The 20,308-nt window shown below is 40.1% G+C and overlaps 1 protein-coding gene across 1 annotated transcript in view; it reads right to left on the bottom strand.

The window, feature by feature from the left end:
• Window positions 1-6,814: 6,814 nt before the first annotated feature.
• The window catches only part of RIC8B (RIC8 guanine nucleotide exchange factor B), a 36,896-nt gene continuing 23,402 nt past the window's right edge, over window positions 6,815-20,308 (bottom strand). The window contains exons 7-10 of the mRNA XM_071729026.1: window positions 17,632-17,776; window positions 17,337-17,481; window positions 15,280-15,399; window positions 6,815-7,896 (exon numbers count right to left, since the gene is read on the bottom strand). Coding sequence (XP_071585127.1) covers window positions 7,785-7,896; window positions 15,280-15,399; window positions 17,337-17,481; window positions 17,632-17,776 — 522 coding nt within the window. The 3' untranslated portion in view covers window positions 6,815-7,784. The remainder of the gene's footprint in view (window positions 7,897-15,279; window positions 15,400-17,336; window positions 17,482-17,631; window positions 17,777-20,308) is intronic.

Here is a 20,308-nt window from a genome sequence, read left to right as displayed (position 1 = left end):
ACCTGTGGCAACCCCTCCTTGGGGACAACCCAGGGGGTTTCCACCTCCCAGGCGGCCATTTGAGGAGACGTTTCGGTCTGAAGCCCAGGGCTGGGCCCTAACATACATTGCTACCAATTTAAAAAAAAAAAAAAGGTGACTGGTTAACAAATAACGAAACCACCACTTACCAAAGCATCCTGCTTAAATCCTTGGGTTATATCATCCCTGGAAGGGGTGAGCCTTGCTGTCACCTCAGCTGCAGCACTGCCGGGGTGCTGAGGACAGGCCTGCCATTACCAGGGGGACTTCCCCATGGCAGTGGTCCTTCTCTCGCTGCCATCCCCGGCCTGCTGGGGCAGGGCTCTCACCGCCTTCCCCCTCCAAAGGCTTGGCTAGGGTGGTTGTTCTCTGCTGGCTTCATTCCATGGCTGTGCAGGGGACATGAAGGACGGTGTCTGCCACGTTGTGTCGGCCGCTGGGGCCTGTCCCACCGCACTTCATATGGGGGATGTCTTGCAGGGCTGCCAGGACACAAAATGGCATTTCCTCCTCAGGAAGGGGGAAAAGCATTTTTTTTTTTTTTTTTAATTTTTTCCACAGTGCTTCCCAAAGGCTGGGGAGGCTTCTACCACTGTGTACCACCCTAGGGAAATAAAACAAAACCCCCCCAGACTGGGGTGCACCAGCTGCCAAGCCCCAGGGCACAGCTGTGCCAGGCAGGGCTGCCCGGCCCAGCACCCCGCCGGCCATCGTTTTGTCCTGGTCTTATTTATTTGTTATGAATAATTACAGCTCCCTTTTCCCCTTCCGTCCGGCCTGGGCACAAACCAGCCCGCTCCCCAAAAGGCAGCAGCATGTAAAAGTTTGTTGTCGCATCTCCATTAAACTGTCCGCTCTCCGCCCGCTGGCGATAACGCTCTTCAGATAATTCGTTGACGCAATATATTTTCCAGGATAGGCTTTTGTTTTCTTTCTTGGCCGCTCACCCCCTTTCTGTGGTCAGTTTTGCTCATTTCTCTTGTAAGCTGTCTAGAGGCAGAGAAAAGGCTTTCAGTTTTAAGCAGTTTCCTTTTCAGTCCCCCTTTATTGAATTCCAACCTCTATTTTTTTTTTTTTTTTTTTTTTTTTAAGCATAGGGACATCATTTATCTTGGACTTTAAGTTGCAGGGGCCTTCAAGGGGCTTCTTTTTTTCTTTCCCAGCTGCATTTGTTGACACACAGTCAATCTGTTTTTTGCCTTCGTTCCCCCTCTTCCCCCCAGCAGGCCATAAAGTATCGACAGCTGTGCCCTTTATTAGCATAGCCATTTTAAGCACAACAAGGGGGAAGAGACTAAATATATTACAGCCATTACCTCTGTCAAAAAGTGACAATTTTAAAACATTTTAGCTTTTCACTGGGAAAGCCGGCAGCACAAAAGAAAGTGCTATAATTTTATTGTAAATGCTTTTTAAATATGGGTCACTTGGCCATAATCAATAGAAAGGATGGAAAAGTTCAAAGCCTGAGAACAGTTCAGGCAGATAGCAGGATTTTTTTTTTTTAAAGGCTTGTCTTTAAAATATGCTAATTGGGGCAAAAATACAACAGTGAGAAGCATGCAAAATAAGATCTTGTTGCTGGCGGTTTTGTTTTCCGTACAGCCCTGTTCATGCTTTTCCCATCTACTTATAAGTGTGTTTTACAACTTGGATGGGAATTATTCCTCCCCAACAGGGTGTTATGAGCATTTCAGTACTAAGAAAACAGGAGGGAATCCAGGCAGTCACTACTCCCTTTGCAAAAAGGAAAAAAAAAAAAAAAAGTAAACTGCTATTTTTTCAAATGCCTTTGGAAGTGTGGATGTGCCACGGCACTGTGATTTACCAGGCAAGATCACTTCTGGAGTATAAATCAATCCTGAAGAATTAGAATCATGGTAGTTTAGGTTCACGTTGGGATTCTTACACTTGCTGGATTTTATATGGCAGAAACCTGTATTTTAAGCTTCTAGAATGAAGAATTAGCCTTTCTGACTAGATGAGGAGTGTAAGTCCCAGTCAGCATCAGTTACGAGCTCTAAAAGGTAAAAGAGATGCCCTGAAGCCTGTGGATCCTGGCTGCTTTTGGTTTGATTTGTAACAGGTTTACCAGGCAAAGAGGAAGGGGCAATCTCAGTGGGCTTATATGGAATGGATTCACCTTCTTCACCATTTGTAACATCTGAGGAGAACTCACATGTTTTCTCTCTTACCTGAACCTCCCTAAGTACATTTTTTTTGCTCGAGGTTTCGCTTTGCTTTTAAAATTTCAGAAAAACATGTAAAACTCAGCTTACACCAAAGAAAGCTGTTAAAGAGGCTACCAAAACCAAAGGTCCTTTAAAGGATATATTGAAGCAGAAGTCCACGAAATCCCACACACAATATTACACAGTACCCACCGACTGTTGCGATGCAGCGCCTGTCTTGTGGTGGGATGGTTCCTGGGGGATCTGTATCCCGCTGCACTGAGCACTCCGAATTGGCAAGAGAGAGGTAGCAAGCTGCCTGCTCTAGGAAGAGTGTGGTCCATGGCAAAGGGGAAAAGGGAAGGAATTCTCACCACCCATCTTTTGGCAACCAATTTAGCAGTTAAATGTAACCAGCTGGTCTCCCCAGGCTCCCTCTGTAGTCGAGGGAGGGAAAGCAAAGCTCCTGCAGAGGGTCATTCAGTGCACCCGAATTAGCCTTACTCTGTCTGAATTGTCCTCTCTCTCATCCGTGACTAGAGACGGAGTTTGAAGAGACTACCCGGGTAATTTAGCCAGCTCAGATGGGTGGTCTGAATAATTCCTTCCCCACCAACCTCTTAAAGCCTGCCTAGGTACCCCACAGAGATTGGCATGCTGTCAAAGGGATCGATTCCCAAGCACATCAGCAGTCCAGTAATCTGTGCTTCTGCCTGCTCCAGAGGAGGCTGGGATGCTCCAGGAGCTTTCTTGATCTTGTTGGACCTCCTTGCTCCCAGCCAGGACAGGGAGCTCACCTAAGCCACATCCTGTCAGATGATCATGTCAAACAGTTGTGGTGAGTGCCAGGGTTTGGGGATTTTTTTCACCTCCCCCTGTCTGTCAGACTGCGTATTCTGTCCTCAAGACTAGCTACTGAGGTGTGAGTAGCTGTGGGACAGCCTCACCCTTAATGGTGTCTAATGGTAGAACTCAAAGCGGCTTTGGTGCTGCAAAGACTGCTCCCACCTTCTTCCCCAAAAAAGTTTGATCCTTGCGGTTCTTGTGGTTCTTCTTCCTCCCTTGCACAGAGCAAGGAATGGAAGCTCGGTCTCAAGAAGGAAAAGGAAGACCCAGAGGTATGGTGCAGCTCCAGAATGAGGGACAGGCACCCCACAGCCAAAGCATTACCCATTCTTGCAACCAAAGCCAATACCCTAAAGAAGGCCCAGCTTCTCACAGGGCCAAGCAACATGCAAAAGCAGAGGATTAGTTAGACTCTCATGCTGGCAGTGGTGCTGGTGGTGAGAGGAGGAGCCCTGAAAAACACTCAGCTTTACTGCAAAGAGGCTATTACCACCATTTTCTGTGCCATGCACCCATCTGCATCCAACCCATCTGCCTGGATGCCCTGGTTACCCACAGGCAGGAGATGAGCTGGATGGTCACTCAGGTCCCACTTCCCCCAGGCGGGATCTCTGCTGCTCTCAGGCCACCCCCAAGCAGCAGGGTGACAGCTGTGGTGAGGAAGGAGTGACAACACCTCCCCAGGCTCTTCTGTCTGCTCTAGAGCCACTTCTGCATTCCCAGGCACACCCAGCTGGAGGATAACACACAGCAAAGCTAAAAGAACATCACCTCCCCACAAAATTCCTGGTCGAGAGTAAACATTGCATCATCAGAGTGGGAACATGGATTTTGAAGAAGACCAACTTCAGGATCAGCAAAAGTTTATACAAGAAGAAATCAGAAAATGCTCTCTATCACTTTTCATAAAAGCCAGAGCCATCCAGTAACTAAGATTTAACACATTGAAGATTTGCATTTGCCAGGTTAAATTGTGTGCTTTTGTTTTGTTTTGTTTGTCTTCTCTTGAAAGTGAACTACATCTTTGCACTACCACTAAATCATCATTTTTCCATGCTTGGCCAGAAAAGAATCTGACCTGGGCAGCTGTTTAACTTGCTGCTCATCAAAGACTGAAAAAGTCTGTCTCTCTCTGTTTGAACAGCAGAACAGTCTTTTTACAGCCAGCTTTATTAAAGCACAGGATTTTATTAGCTGTTTTGTGGTAATAAGGTGAAGAACAATGTTGTGGAATGCTTCTTCAGGAGATTTGGGACCTTGTATATTTTGGGGGTTTACTTTCCTCTTTTGGACCAGGTTCCTTGGCAACCAGCTGAAACAACAGCTTCATTGTAATATTCTCTTCCTTAACGTCAACTCTGACAACCAATTTTTCAACCAGGTAGAGGAAAATTATTGCTTGAAGAACTGTAAGATAAATAATCTATTGCCCAGTTGTTATCTTACTTTTAATCCATGGCAGATTTTCAGGTACTTGGAAAAAATCCAGATATAGGGTGAAACATCTCTTTTGGCCACACACAATAATACAGCAACAACAAACATTGAAGCTAACGGGGTTTTCCTCTTTGGCAAGTTAAAGTTCTGGTAAGTTTCTCACAACAACATTTTATACAAATTGTAAGTGTCCCTTTTTCCTGAAAACTGCTTTTGGGGCACATAAAGTTTCAATTATCATTTGAGAATACCTGCCAGGAAGTTTTCATGAACATTTAGACAAATACATCTGAGCTATTTTGCAAAATAACAGAGCCTTCTGACAAATTTCAGCAATTTTCCATCATCTTTTGTTTCATAACTCTAATGCAAAACAAAGAAAAGCAAATCTTCTAAATCACAGATGAGCTTTAATGAGAACTGTATTACCCTGGAGTGTGCATGAAAAAAAAAAAAAAAAAAAGATTGAAACACAAGTTTCTGTATTTAGGACTGACTGTGAAAGGCTTTCTGGGGATGAAGCATCCAAGCCCCTGAAACCCACTGGCTAACTAACACCTTCACAGACACCACCAGGAAATCCACTGACATTTTACTTAGAAGAGTTCCTTTTTTCAAATTAGTGTTTTATTGGTCAGCTGTACTCAAGTGTTTTGGAGGAAAAGCAAAACCATGCATTTATATAATCAAACACTGTTACTTCATGTAACACAGAATAGCTCACACAGTGTGGATGGAATGCATTAGTCAAATACATATTTAATGACTCTATCAGAGCTACTGCTGACAAGAGGCAGCAAATTCTCATGGTCATGTCAGGCAGGAACTTCAGACACCGATCCAAATGCAGAAATGCCATCTCCATGCTCTGCTGGGGAGGAAAGAGGTAACATTCCCCAAGCCAGTCAGGCTCATATGGTTTAAGTAAGGTTCAGTTGCCCAGACCTCTAATTTTGGAGATTCAGCTTTGAAAATAGAGTCAAGTAAATCATAATTTCAAAGTAAACAAACAATTACAGAGAGTCGTTTTGGTTTATTTTGTCTTCTTTTTTTTTTTTAACTACTAAGTACTCCCTTTGCTCCTTTGCTTTTCTCAAGACTCCTAATCCAAGAGAAATCTTAACACATGCACAGTTATTTTGAAAACTCAACACCTCACAGCAATGCAGGGAAGCCGAGGCACTATTGCTTTGGAAGAACTTTGTACCAAGACTTCCCCAGATCTCCAGCTGGTGCAGCTAAGGAGGGACCTATGTTACATTTTGAAGATAAGCCAAAAATCTTGCAGCACCCCTTCTGCAAATTGTATTCTTGGAACAGGGTGCTTTTGGATACTGCACTGGTAGCAGTTACTAATCTACCTGGATCAACCTGCTCTCTAACTAGGGGCAACCCAATTATGAAAATCACTCTTGAGCTGGAGGATTCAGGTAGAACCTTCTATGCTTGCAGCTCATTTTTTTTTCTTTTTAACTGAAGAGGCATCTCATGCCTATAAAGCCTACCACGAGCGTGTATTTTTCCAAGATTAACTAAGTGGAACTGTTTATTATGACTATTGTTGCCCTGTTGCAACTGGCAGGAGCCAGACCACAAAAGCCTCACACTATACCATTTATAACAAGGTCCCTGGAGCCACTATTGTTTTATTAATCTATTTAGCCAGCTAATTGTAGGAGCATATTCTACAACCTGTAAAGCAACAAACGGAGATTTCGCTCTTTTTCACACTCTGTACTCATCCCTGAATAGCCTGAAATTACTAAATAACATTACTGAAATAAGTGGTTTTCCAGCCCCAAGAAACAGCCTCAGCTGACACCAAGACACTGCTGAATTCCTCATTAACAGAGCTAGTTAAGTTTTGCTCCTCAGGGAGCATTGATAAACTCTTTGCACCTGTAGTATTTGCCCATACTGGGCTCAGAGTAGCCAGTGGACAATGCTAAACCCAGAATTACATTTTTGAGATCCAGCTTAGATGCAGCTAAATGTATTGTTCACTCATGGACAGCTTCTTTCTTCCTCTTTTGGATTCATACTTAAGGGGTATGACTACAGTATTATCAATACATGGATGGGTTTTGCTGTAGCTATTGCTTTGTAGGAACAGCAGTTGGCTTCCCTTTTGTAGGATTTTATACCAAGTCTTCCCTTTACAAGGTCTTTGAGCACCAGCTTCCTTAGTTCAGAGAACCCCTCCCAGGTTGTAGGAAACAAAGACAAACTGGAGAACCTCCACCAACCTCTGCAGGGTTCACGGATGTTACAAACTAGGACATGAATTATTTTTTGTGTAATTCATGCTGGGAGAAACTCACAAAGCAAGAAACCAAGTAGGCAAAACGGGAACAACAGTGGTGCAGCAGATTTTAATTTTGCTTTTAAAGATTACAGAGTTGAAAGTGACACTTTCTTCTCCTTCCCACCTTCCCTTCACTTCCTAGTCTCCCTAAAAGGAAATATTTCTTGGTTGATTAGTCCGACTTCCCTTCAAGTGAGGCATACCAGGTAACCTCCTAAAGCAGGCCCCAGTTCAGTAGGACACTTGCACATGCACTTCAGTCCACTCCCATTCATGGCAACATTTAAATGTAGATACTTGAATGCTGTTCTGAATAGGGACAGTTTTACTTAACCAGAGACAGAGGGATGGGACATATTTGTGTAGTCAAAAAAGGGAGTGGGAGCAGAAGTAGGACACACAACATACATGATCTTGTTCCCAATTTAAAGGTACTTTCAGCAGCAGTCAGTGATGTCAAATCTTAAGAATCCACACACTTCTGTGTAAGAAATCCAATGACATTTTAAAAAGGGTAGCTCTGAAATCACTGTGGAATGCCAGTTTAAAGCAGCAAAGTCAGTCAGAATTCTAAGTTTAAACACCCTTTGTTCCTAATGCCATTAAGCAAACACACTTCTTTACTTAAAATTATATAAAGGGAGAGACTGGCAAGACAGTACAAAAAATATCAAGCATGGAAAAACCTACAGAGTTCAGAAAACAGGATTCTGGAAAATCGAAGTGTTTATATTTTATTTTACATGGTAGGCTTTCACTTTTTATCCCTTTGAAATACACTTAGTTTTAAATTAATAATGATCATAAACTAATACGTTCTTCAAACAGACATAATAAAAATTCAGACATTACACCACCGGACCCGTGATTTTAATAGCCCAATAAAAGAATAGTTAAAGTAATGCTGGGTAATGTGAGAATAAAATGCTTAGAAAAAAGATGTCGTGGCTCTAGGGAGAAGTGAGGATTAGAGGAGAATTGAGAGTGAAGCAGGTGATGATGCTTTAGTCAGAATCTGAACTGTCTTGCTTGTTGGTATGGTACTGGCTGACTGCTTCTTCCAAAGGAGCCATTGTGCCATCCGGCCGCACTCCCATGGGTTTGATAAGCTCATCTCTGTAAGAGATTAAAAAAAAAAAAAAAAGAATATATATTAGCACATGCACACATATCAATTCACATGTATATAATACAGTCACATACAGTATATGCGCTAGTACATAATGAGCCTTTAAAAGGAAGTTATTTCTGCTAAAGCCCTCTGTTTTGAAGAAAGAGGAACAAAAAACCCTTCCAAAATAGGTGGGAGGGGAAGAGTGGGACAGATAAAGACTTCATTCATGTGGGCCAAACCTACTTAGCCAATTAAAGACACCATGAAAAGTCAGTGCCTAATAGGCTCAAGCCCAGGAGCAGGTTTACTGGTTTAGACACACAAACTGGCTTTTCTTCTAAGAGTTCTCTGACCACCATTTCTTCCTAAAATTTCGGCCAATTTGGCCAATGTACGCCCAGGCAATTAAAACAAGGATTTGATACATATTCATCTTGTCAAAGGAAATAAATCGGTTACAAGATCAGACTCTGTCCACACCACTACTAGGGGTGTGTAAGTACTTGTTGATTCATTTTAAAAAAGCTGACTTATTCTAATGCTATTGCTTTTGTTTGTGGCAGTTTAATTACAGGATTGACAGCCATTTTAATCTCTTCAAAGCTCCAAAGGCCTCTCAGCAGCTAATCCAATTATATCTACTCCACAAGCTACAGCCTCATCTAAGAGATGATTAATTATTGATTAAGCCAATCAAAAAGTATTAGCAAAGATTTATTTAATCCTTACTTTTTATCACCTCATTTATATATGGATTATGGCAAAAGCTGTAAGGGCAAAGATAAGATTTTGATTTTTCTGCTTAAAAAAAAATAAATAAATGGGGACTACCTCTAAATATTCAGGAGTCACCTTAAGTAAGATGGAGGCTTGGAGTGCTTGAAAGACAACCCAGTAAATCTGCCTATTTAACACACATATAGCACCAGACAATGAAACTCCACCACTCAATAGGGCAGTAAAGGCATTTCACCAGCTCTGTGTCTGGTCTGCACTACTACCTTGCCTGAAAAATGGGACAAAATTGCTTGCACACAAATGTAGAAAGAGTAAGAAAGACAACACCCAAATTACACACCACTCATGCACTAGTTTCAAAGATTCTCAGGAGGAACAGAGACCAGCAGGAACAATACAGCTACCTGTGCAGATGTGACAATTGGATGCTACAGTGATAAACCCACAAATGCCACTGTCTGCAGCAGTTCAATATATGAAAATGTCCCTGGAGAAACTGCTGTGGTTTGGCTAACCAGGTCTGGGTGGGAAAATGGGGTCCAGGGAAGTTTGCACTCACCATACTTGGAAGAGCACAGGCTGGACTCTGGTATCCAAACAGGACCAGAACCTTCTGTCTGCTCTAGGAATGCCTCAAAGGTAAAGCCTGAGTGCTTTGGAGTTTTGCCTGTAACAGACTTTTTTTCACAGGAAAAAAAATCCCACACATCTGAGGCCTTTTTAGCTTTTAAATTTTAAACATCATGGTGTCCTTTGAAATCTGCAATCAGCCTTGCAACAATTCTTCAGTGCCACTTACTCAAGTAGTAATCCAGGTAGTACTAAGTAGCCTTAGTAGTGGTCTAGTACACTTAATTTTGGAAAAAAATAACCTTATGAGTAAGTCCTAGCTTGCATTTTTTTTAAATCCCAAAAGTAAAAATACAGCAACATATAATGAAATCACCTTTGCTTGTCCTCTAAGCTAAGTGGAGCCTAGATTTTTGTTTTAAAAGCAGCAACGCATACTTTTAAGTTGTAACACTTAACATTACAGCTGAAAGTCACAGAATTGCATAATTTAGTCATTACAATTTATTACTGGCAAAAAATAAATGATAATGGCTAGTAAAAGGTGAAGAAGCAGTTCAAGAAAAAGGAAAGAAGAATATGGGAAAACAAGGTCCCCTTATGTGAGGACCTCCTTCTCCTCACAGAAGTATACTTTTAAGGTACTTGTAAACATTGTTAAGAAGTCCGGTCTCATTATTTGTCAATTATAAAGAAATAGCTCTTTATCTGCAACTTCCCTTTTGTATTTCACTTTTACATCCTGCTATACACACTCCAGAACTCGACAAAACTTTTACTCCCCTGGCAAGTCACCTGCAGAGACACCAAACACCCAGTGCCACAGACAAGACATCCATTTGCACAAGGCTTGAACTGTGTTTTTTGGGGGATAAATGCAAAGATTTTTGCATGAAAACATTGTGTAGAAGCCTGTGTCACTGACATGCATCTGGATCTTCTTGCCCAAGAGCCCGTTTCTCAGCTTGCTGTGCTCACTTCAAAGAGCACCAATATGAACAGTGCTACACTGGAGGTTCATTCCCAGGGCTTTTCCTCCTCTCTAGACTTTAACTACGAGCTAGGCTGAGCTCAGATTTTGCAGAATAACAAGGATGTTTATCAGTTACCTTTCTGTTCTTGCATGAGCTTCCTGCTTTACAAGTCCCTGAATGGGATGAATGATGATGTTACAAGTTTGCTGTTCTGAGGCTGAACTTCCTACATCCTTCCTCAGATGAATGCTACCTGGGTCAAACTAAACTTTATACACACAGATATATTCTAGGCCACCAAAAGAAGAGGTAGGAGGAAAAACAGGGAGCAGCCTATTTATTTCCTAACCATAATCTAGCCTTAAATTGGTGTAAAACATAGCAGACTTTCACTGGTGAAGATTTGACTGCCAACTCTGAACACTACACAAGCTTAAGGCCTTATTTTCACAGAGGAAAAATACAGGAGACAGATGGTCCAGGCTGCCTACAAAGTTAGCTTCAGGCATAACTATCTGCTAAATAAGAGTATTTCAGGTAGGATTGCAAGGCGCATCACTCAGCTAACTTCAGAACCACATAAGAACCCTCAGAGCTGATCTTTGTGTGAAAGGTCCCAGCCCTTCCAGCCTCAGCAGTTTGCCTGTTTAGCACTGGCTCCTTAGAGACCACAACTGAGCTCTGACAGCCTGGGCTAACTGAGGCTGTGACTACTGTTTAAGTTGAGATACCTGGTGGCAAAGGGACACACTGCAAATTGACACAAAGAACCTCAGAACACAGTAAATTATCCAGAACCTGGCAGTTTATGGTCCATCTATGGGGCAGAAGAGAGATTGCTTCAGCCCAGTAGGTGGCAGCAGGAATACTTCTGTACCCATGAAGGTAAATACATGTACACAATGTGCATATTTGCACCTAGCTGAACGTTCTTCTGTGACCTTCCATATACTCAAACACACCTTCTTGCAACATTCATTTTTCTAACATAAACAAAGCATTCTATTCAAGTGTACTTAGAAACACATCATAATTAAAGAGTTGGTAAAATGCATTCTCTTCTTCCACTTCCAGATCTCCCAAGAGTCCCTTCAAATCTATCTATACAAGTTCTAGCTTCCTGCTTGCCATTTAGCTACATAACGAATCAAAAATCGTTCCCTTGTTTTGAAGGGTAACTCTTTCTTGTCTGCACCATGTGCTGTAGTGCAGTATTGACACACAGAATTAATGGCAGTGTCTGTAATGAAACAACCACCATGTAAACACCAGAGTGCTCCTTTGATAAAATGGCATTTTAGGGACCTATTCACCTCCTGATAATTGAGTACTACATAATAGTTCCGATCCTTTCATGTAGCATTATTTTGTTCTATGATTAGAAAGGGGAGGAAAAAAAAAAAATCTATGTAACATTGCCTTCTTCATTCATCCTATGATTAATTTTGTGTTTCTAATGAGTATGGCTGCTTATTTAGACAGCTTTTCTTACATACTGGTTTTGTTGACTTCTGTTCAATGTATAACAAAACCCAAGCTGTGATAATTGGAGACCATTTCATCAGCAAAAGGATTCTTGCTATTAATACAAGGTTGGCCTGGAAAAAGCATTCTGACATTTTAAATTAGTCAATTAATATACAACTCTACCTACCATTTATAATAGAAAAAATTTTAGCATTTTTTTCCAGACATTTTAATTAACACAGTACTCCCAATAATCTACTATATAAACAGACTGAATACCATACAACACTGATTTAAGATGGCTAACCTGACACTTTGCAAAAATGAAGGGTTGAGTTAAATCTTCTTGCAGATTTGGGGAGTTTTTTAAAGCTGAAAGATGTGCATCACATACAAAGAAGACCCTTACAGTCACCAAATGATCCTCAATGAATCAACAGGATACCACCAATGCTTACTGCAGACAAAGCTCAAAGATTTACTCCAGGGCCAAGTTCAGGCATCCAGCAAGTTACCCAAGTAATAGCCACATTTCCCAAAAGCTGCAGTAATCAAGATGCTTCGTCTTCATTTACACTTATAATTTATACATATTTAAAGATTTTAAAAAATAATCTCATCCATCCAAATGTGAGCAAAATATTACTTTCCATAAAAGATTCTGTAGGACCCAAGTCTGTGCTAAAATATTGAGGAAATGGGATCAGGAATAACATTCAGCTTTCCTCCACACATTTTGATAAAATAAACTGGGTGATTAATTTTAATTTAGCCTTGTTAGTGGTCAATTACCCCACAAAAAAGCCTGAACACCAAAACCTAACAGTCTAGAAAAACTTCAGAAGCAAGACCAGAAGCAACCAAAAGCATGGATTAGTTTTACATCAACTCAAAGCAGTTTCAGTTCTTCAGTGCCAGTGCTGAAAATTAAAAGAAACCTGGAGAGCAGTAATTCACTGGTATCTTATGGAACAAGGGAGAAAATACCACTTTATTACTTATGGTTTCAATAAACCTGCACAAAGGGTACAGTATAAACCATTAATGGCCATTAATGAAGTCTGTAACTTTTTAATGAAGTAGTGATGTTTTGCAAACCTGTTTTCCAAGTTCAATTCCTCACCAGCTAACTTTTTAAGAATGATACAGGGCCAGTCAAAACCAAAAGGTACAGACTGGCCTGATTATCCTCATCAGTCAGGAAGGGAAGGAAGTTTTTCAGTCCTTCAACTTCCCCTCCCCCCCCCTATACCTTTCTCCAGTAAAAGCATGCTACTTCTTTCAAGATTAACTTCCATTACTGGGACAAGACAAGTGTATTAAGCACACCAGTTCTGCATGCAACTTCACTCTAAGCTCTTGTTCAGGTTACACAGACAGAAGTTACACAAACACATTCAAGATTAGAAGAAGGACCACTTGGCTCCCTGACCAAATTCTTCCCCTCTTATAGCACTACACCAAACTGAAACTGCTCAGCTCCCCTATGGTGACCACAACAAAGCAGAAGCAGGGAACCTGCCCCCAGCAGTCTGCCTCAACACAGAATCAAGTGAAAACTCCTATTAAAGAAACCTTCAGTTTAAATTTGTAGGTTGTTAACAAAGGAAAAAAAGTGTATTCCACTGGAAGATTTAAGTCTCTGAAAACTCCTAGCACTCAAGCTGGAGGCTGAAGTGTTCAATTCCAACTGCATGGAAGGACTCCCCCTACTATCAGCATCTTTCCTCCTGTGGACAAGACCAGCAACTTTCCATTTTATTTGACATTGCCAAAACCCACAATTGCACTCAATTACTTCCATTAAAACATCCTACAGTCTCCCAAAACCAAGTCTTACTCTTTTTTTTCTTCCCTCCAGCACTTCCCCCTGCCCTATTTCCAGTACAACAAAAAGAGTGGGAAGAACAGTCAAGTGACTTTATTCATGTTATCACAGCACATAAAGGGGTCATGCCAACAACACTGTCCCACAGTAATCACTATACTAAAAAACAGACAGAAACCTTACAACAAAAAGAATCCCAGCCCTGAGGAGTTTGCAGTCTAAGTGCTATAGAAGAAACTGCAGGTGGATGTAACTGACACAGAAAGCCCAAGGTGAAAGTAAAGCTACTGGCCAACAGGATCAGCAGTGACACAGGGCACCAGCTGCTCAGTTATTGTCAGCTTGTAGCAGGCAATGCAGCAGGTGCCTTCAATCCCTCAAAATGAAAAGGCTCTTATGCTACAGTAATGCCATTTGGACTTTTTGTGTAGCTGCTATAGTGAGAGCAACTGACTTGCCTTCAGTCTTAGTTCATCTCCGGTCTCAATCTTCCTTTTAAAAAAGTTTCAGAGCACTGAGTTGTTTTATTGTGGCACCCCTAACACTCAGCTTTTAATTCTCTAGCTTACATAGCAATCATTACAGTTTACATGGCAGTTCAGTTAGGAGTACACGTGCGTTGCATTTTCTTCACTTCACTACAAAGACTGTAAGATACTACACCTGCTTTCCACGCAAATAAAGTGAAAAAGTATCCAATTACTCCACTGACAGATCAGTTGTTCCTAGATCCTTTCCTTCTCTCTTGCTTATAATTCTTTGTCAGCTAATAAAAAATCCAAATTCTTCCACAGCTTTTGCTGTATTCCTAATTTTTAATAGAGATGTAAAAACACTTGGTTTGCTGAAGTTCTCTCAATACAACCTTTTATCTTAATATCTACAGACTCTCACAAAATACAAACATATTTCTAGCTGCTGAGTTTTCCCATGTCTGAAGAATGATCCACTTTAATGTTTGCCTAAATTCCTACTGCTCATTTCAATGGTAAATTAGTATTACACAAAGTGTTCCTCAAGAATGTACAAGTTTGCCTACACAGAATACAAACTACAAGCAATCTCTCCAATATGGCTACAAGCATGGGGGAAGAAAAACCAGACAGTTCTAGGAATACTGAGTCAAAGAGAAAACTGCAGCTAAAAGCAGAGGTCTGTTCCCTTTTTGTGTGTAGCAAGTTATAAAATAAACTTTCTGTATTAATAACATATAATTTTATGTAACATTAAGTTTAATTTTCTTCTATGGCATTACCTCAATCATTGAGAACAAATTATAAAGGCTCATTTGTAATCCAGTCCACACTTACTCTAATAAATTCACAATAATTCTTAACTGTAAATTCTCTTTCAATTGCTCCATTATAGAATTTATTGCTTCTGATGACAACAATTTTCACACTGCATTTGTTCTTCATATAAACAGCAGATGCAAGTAGTTACCATTGAGATGCTGCTCACTGACATGGGGAAAATGAGTACACTTGCCTTGGACTTGGATTGTCCCCAATACTTTAAAAGGCAAAATTTTTTCATTACTTTCAGTCTGTCTATTTAGAAGGCAGTTCCCCTCACCACCAGTTCTTCCTGATTCTGTCCATCCCTCTCCTAAAGTGGTTTGCTCTGAAGTCATGTCAAATATTGCTCTTTTCTTTGAAGCATGAAACTTTTTTCTCTGCAGTTGAAGTGCAGAGTCTCTGCAGTTAATCCTGCAAAGAAGCTGGTCATATCACTGTTTTGAAGAACTAAACCTTAGTAAAGAGCCAGGATATGAACTGCCTCCCTCAAAAGAAGCTACAATGCAATACCTGGAAAGTTTATCAAACATGTTGACAAGCTTCATGGCTTCATACTCTTTTTGTTCTTCTGTCATTTCATCCATTGGATTGGGCATTGGTTCTTCTAAGTGACCAGTGATAAGGTTAATGCTGGAGGTGGAAAAGCAATACAGTTAACATTTCTACAGAAATATGTACATACAGAAATATGTCCTCTTGATAGAACAAAAGAACAAATTAACAGAAATCACCAGGACTAAAACTGTCTGAATTGCACTATAAAGAGCCAGACTTCATATTTATATCTTTTTGTAGCCTTTTCCCATGAATCATGATATTATCTTCTTGTGTATTAATTTCTGGCTAGCTACTCAAATACACAGTCCACTAGTACTTGTTATGTTATAACCTGTACACGAGTCATTGGAAGCAGAGGAATAAAAGTGGTAATAATGACAATGTCATTAGTAATAATGACACAGACTGACAGATCCATATTTCCAACTAACTCTTTACAGGCTTGATTTTAAAAAAGTAGGCAAGTTCCAGTTACGTTTTCTTACTCACAAGAAATCATTGAATGTTTACTATTCCCCTCCCATAATGCTTTTTCTCGAGCTAAATGAAAGTTACTTTCCTTTGAGGATTTACATTGTCAGTTCTATTTTCACTGCTAAAAGATGTGAACAGCAACACAGAAATGATAACGAAAGCAGAGAACTAGTTTTAAAGACCATTTCCAGGGCAAATTATCTTTTCAAGCAAATTATCTTTTCAAGCAGTTTACAAACATTTAACAGCAATACAAAAAATCAGAAGCATACAGCAACTGACAGTTGTCTTGAAAGTTTAAGTGTCAGCTTTTAACTAAATAGATGGTTTAGTTCTACTTCTATGCATATAACTGGATGTTGGGAGTTTAAAAGAAGAGCAAAAACAAAAGAGCAAGAAAAAGAATCCTGAAGTGCAGAAAAAAAATCATAACGAACCGTGACAAATTGAAACCTCTAACACTGAATCAATTACAATTAATAAAAATTGACAGAGCTTCTATATGATCATTAAATCCTTCAAACAAATATATTGGATTCCTGATGCATGACTTCTGGAAGTTATTTTGCTCCTCTACTTATCTATGTAACCTACTCAGTCATTCAGGAAACATCTAGTACCAGGCAATCTGAAACTAGACCTACTGATTTGTTTCTTTTTCACAAAGTCCTACTTAAAATCTTAAACCACATTTGCTGCCTGTTTTCTCTGTAAGAGAAATACACCTCACAAACAACAGTAGTTTGATAGCTTCATGTGAGTTGAAAAATCTGGGGCAAACACCGTCTTTATTAAGCTAGTTACTAAATTTTCTTTCTAAAATTTGCTCAATTTGTTAAAAAAATATTTTTTCACACTTGAGTTTTAAACAGTTATTCAGACTCAGAATAAGGATGCTATAAGGAAAGTGTCCCACCTGAAAATGCTTCAAACTTCCTCATCTCATAAATAAAGCGATGTAAGAATTCTTTTCACTTTTTGCTGTCAACTTGCCCCCTTTTTCTGCCTACTTCTACACCAACCATCTAACGACCATATACACACTGCAGGCTTCCAGCTTTTCATGACCCTGTGAAGAAGGTTGTCTTGATTCTTAATACCTCCAGTAAGCTATTCTTCAAACTCACTAGGCCACTTTTTTACTCTTTTGCAGGATCATCTCTGATAGCCTCCTATATGCTCACTTAATTTTATCTTTAAAGTAGCCATTTAAAGGGACAACACACACGTACTCTGAACCTCTCATGTGCATCCTGCATGCCATCCACATTAGGATGCTCATATGTTTTGCATTTTTTGTTCCTTATTTCTTTTTCAGAAACATTTCGTTTTTACATAGGTCCCCCTACTAGAATTAAAGAGGCTGGTTTCTCAATAATTCAACAGAAGACTGTTCAATAAGTCAACAGAAGACTGCATTTAATACCAGACCATATAATTCCAAAACCGCCCTCCCCGGAAAAGGTGACACAAAACAGTTATGTCAAAACAATTAAATTGCAACAGGATATGGAGAATAGATAACAATACTATACTTTGGCTTTGCAGATTTGTATTCTTCTGTATCTGTATCTTCATCATCTGAGTACCAATGATTTCCTCTTCCTCCTGCTAGCAGGCCCCTTGCTGCCAGCAACCCTGCGGCGTTACCATAGCCTGTGTATTTTAACAAGCTGTCAACTGCAGAGAATGATACAGAAAACTATATCAGCTATGATCAGCTACAAAAGAAAACAGCACAATGTTAAGAGAACTGAGAATTACAGCAAGAGGGAAATAGTCTCATTACAGCAAGATCTTCAGTAAAAGTTTTTCTAAAGGGATTTTTACCTCTCTCTTTACAAAGAACAAAAAGAAATTCTGCTGCAATTTGCTTTACTCCAAGATCAACGTGTGTCATGAGGCGCACAAGCTTGTTCCTCACTGTTGTGCCAACTTCTGGACGATTTGATACATCCCTTAATGGAGGCAGCACCTGGCAGCAAAAAAACAAAGAAAAAGGAAAAGTGACACAGAACGCGTGGTGATACCTATCCAAGCATTGCAGAAAAAAAACAGAGTCAACAAAACAAGAAAATACTGTAAGCTCTGCTTCTAAAAAAAAAAAAAAAAAAAAGGAACAAAACCAACCCAACAATGACTGTTGCTTCTTAATATATTCAAGCCTTTTGGTCTGTCATCCTGAGAAGAAGAGAACTCGGTCTCAAACACAGACATTAAAAAGAGAAAAAAAAAGACTATTCTTAGGAGTTTAAGAGCACAAATAAGTGTCCCAAAATAGTTGGCCAACAAGCAGCAGTAACCTCATGTTCTTTGTTTCTTCTGTTTTGCTCACATATCTGGTAAAAGCATTAAAAAAACTAGCCTAAGGAAACTTATTAACATGATGCATGATTTATACAGAACAATGAATACACTTAAAATGAAAAAGCAGAAAATAAGTCACATTATAAGTTCTGCTACCATAAATTTCAAATATTGGCTTCACACCTCTAGAGGAAATGTGTGCTCCTCCCAGAAAACACTCTGGTAAAAGCTAAAGTTAAATTGTAAAAATATTTTGAAGAAAACACTATTTAACATGTTAATTTCAACCTTCAAGAATGGCAGGAGGGGCCTGAAGTATATTCTTCAGGGACCTGAAGAATAAGGTTTTGCAGCCTAACTTCCACCTCCTTATGCATATGCCTCCAGACTCAAAACCAACAATAATTTTTTTCATGTTGATATGATAGGATCTGCAAATAAATCTGGGCCATAATATTAAATATTGAATGATCTTGTTATTGCTATAAGAATTACAGATCTTCAATGTTTTACAAGGGAATGAAACCAAACTATCATAAAAAATAGCAAGGTGGGTTTTTTTCAAGGTTTCTAATGTAAAACATGATGTTCATGGAAAAATTACTGCAAAATTATTAGGGAAACTGGACTCACTGGGAGCTGATAGTTAAACAAATTAATGCTGCAGTATTGACTACTTTGAAAAGAAACAGACTCTGACTTTTCAAACTAAGTATTCAAACAATTAGCAGAAACATTTTACTTGTCCCTGCTTACTTTCCCCAATGGGGATAGAACCATGACTGCCATTTCACAGAGTGTTGTAAGAATGAATTAATGTTTTTAGAGTACTCTAATACTAATACAGTGATGAGTGCCATAGGACAGTCCATGAGGTAATGAATCATTCTGTCTTCAGATCATAATTTGAATAGCGAACAATAAATAAAGCCCAAGGCCAACACTTAACAATGAGGGTAATTCAAAATATCAAACATCCGGTCATGCAGTCAGCAGTATCCATCCATTCTGTGCACTATATGAGGCAGTGGTAGGAGACAGCATGCAATTATATCCTGACATTTAGATGCTGAGATGTCATAAAAACAAGCAGACAACTTCATTTTCTAACTTCCGAACATTTGGTTCTGCAATTCTGTGTGTGTGTGTGTGTGTGTGTGTGTGTGTGTGTGTGTGTGTGTGTGTAACTTGACAGATGAGTGTCCTAGGAAAGAACTGTTGCAAACACAACCAGCAAGGAGTTTCTTAAATTTGTCAAAACCACTTTTCTGGTATACATAAAAGAGGCAGAAAATATATACTCTTTGCCATTTATGAATTCAGACACAGCCTTGACTTGGGAGTGGCATCTACGGTGCAATCCAAAAACCACTGCAACTTAGGAAAAGAACATTTCTCAGCTGGTTTCAGATGTCTTCTTTCTCTTGGTCATCTTTTCACTTCTCTCTATTCCACTTCAGGAAAAGCAGCAAAACAAACAGAAAACACCACACCCAACCACCAAACCACAGAGATCCTCTAGATCTTTGGCCATGCCACGGAAATATTTTTTTTTCCCTGCTAAAAGCCTGTACTGCATTAAACAGCTCTTTTAAGAGATAAAGTGATGAAGTGTCTCTGTTTGGGGACAGGGTTTTATGGTGGCAGAGCAGCTGATACATACTGGTACCAAAGTTTCAATTCCAGTAACTCCTACCTGCTGAGGTCAAACTAAAAGCTCACGTAAAACCCATCAAAACACCTGTAGCCTCACTACCTACCACACCAAGTTCTTTTTCCCTGTATAACATCATAGAATCATAGAATTGGCTGGGTTGGAAGGGACCTCAGAGATCATCAAGTCCAACCCTTGATCCACTACCACTGCAGTTACCAGACCATGGCACTGAGTGCCACATCCAGTCTCTTTTTAAATATCTCCAGGGACAGAGAATCCACCACTTCCCAGGGCAGCCCATTCCAATGTCTGATCACCTTCTCAGTAAAGAAATTCTTTCTAATGTCCAACCTAAACCTCCCCCGGCACAACTTGAGACCGTGCCCTCTTGTCTTGCTGAGAGTTGCCTGGGAAAAGAGACCAACCCCCCCCCTGGCTACCCCCTCCTTTCAGGGAGTTGTAGAGAGTGATGAGGTCTCCTCTGAGCCTCCTCTTCTCCAGGCTGAACACCCCCAGTTCCCTCAGCCTCACCTCATAGGGCCT

The sequence above is a fragment of the Heliangelus exortis genome, chromosome 1, assembly GCF_036169615.1.
Source record: "Heliangelus exortis chromosome 1, bHelExo1.hap1, whole genome shotgun sequence".
Taxonomy (NCBI): Eukaryota; Metazoa; Chordata; class Aves; order Apodiformes; family Trochilidae; genus Heliangelus; species Heliangelus exortis.
The sequence above is the reverse complement of the archived record's forward strand: the minus strand, read 5'-3'. Positions and strand labels throughout refer to the sequence as shown.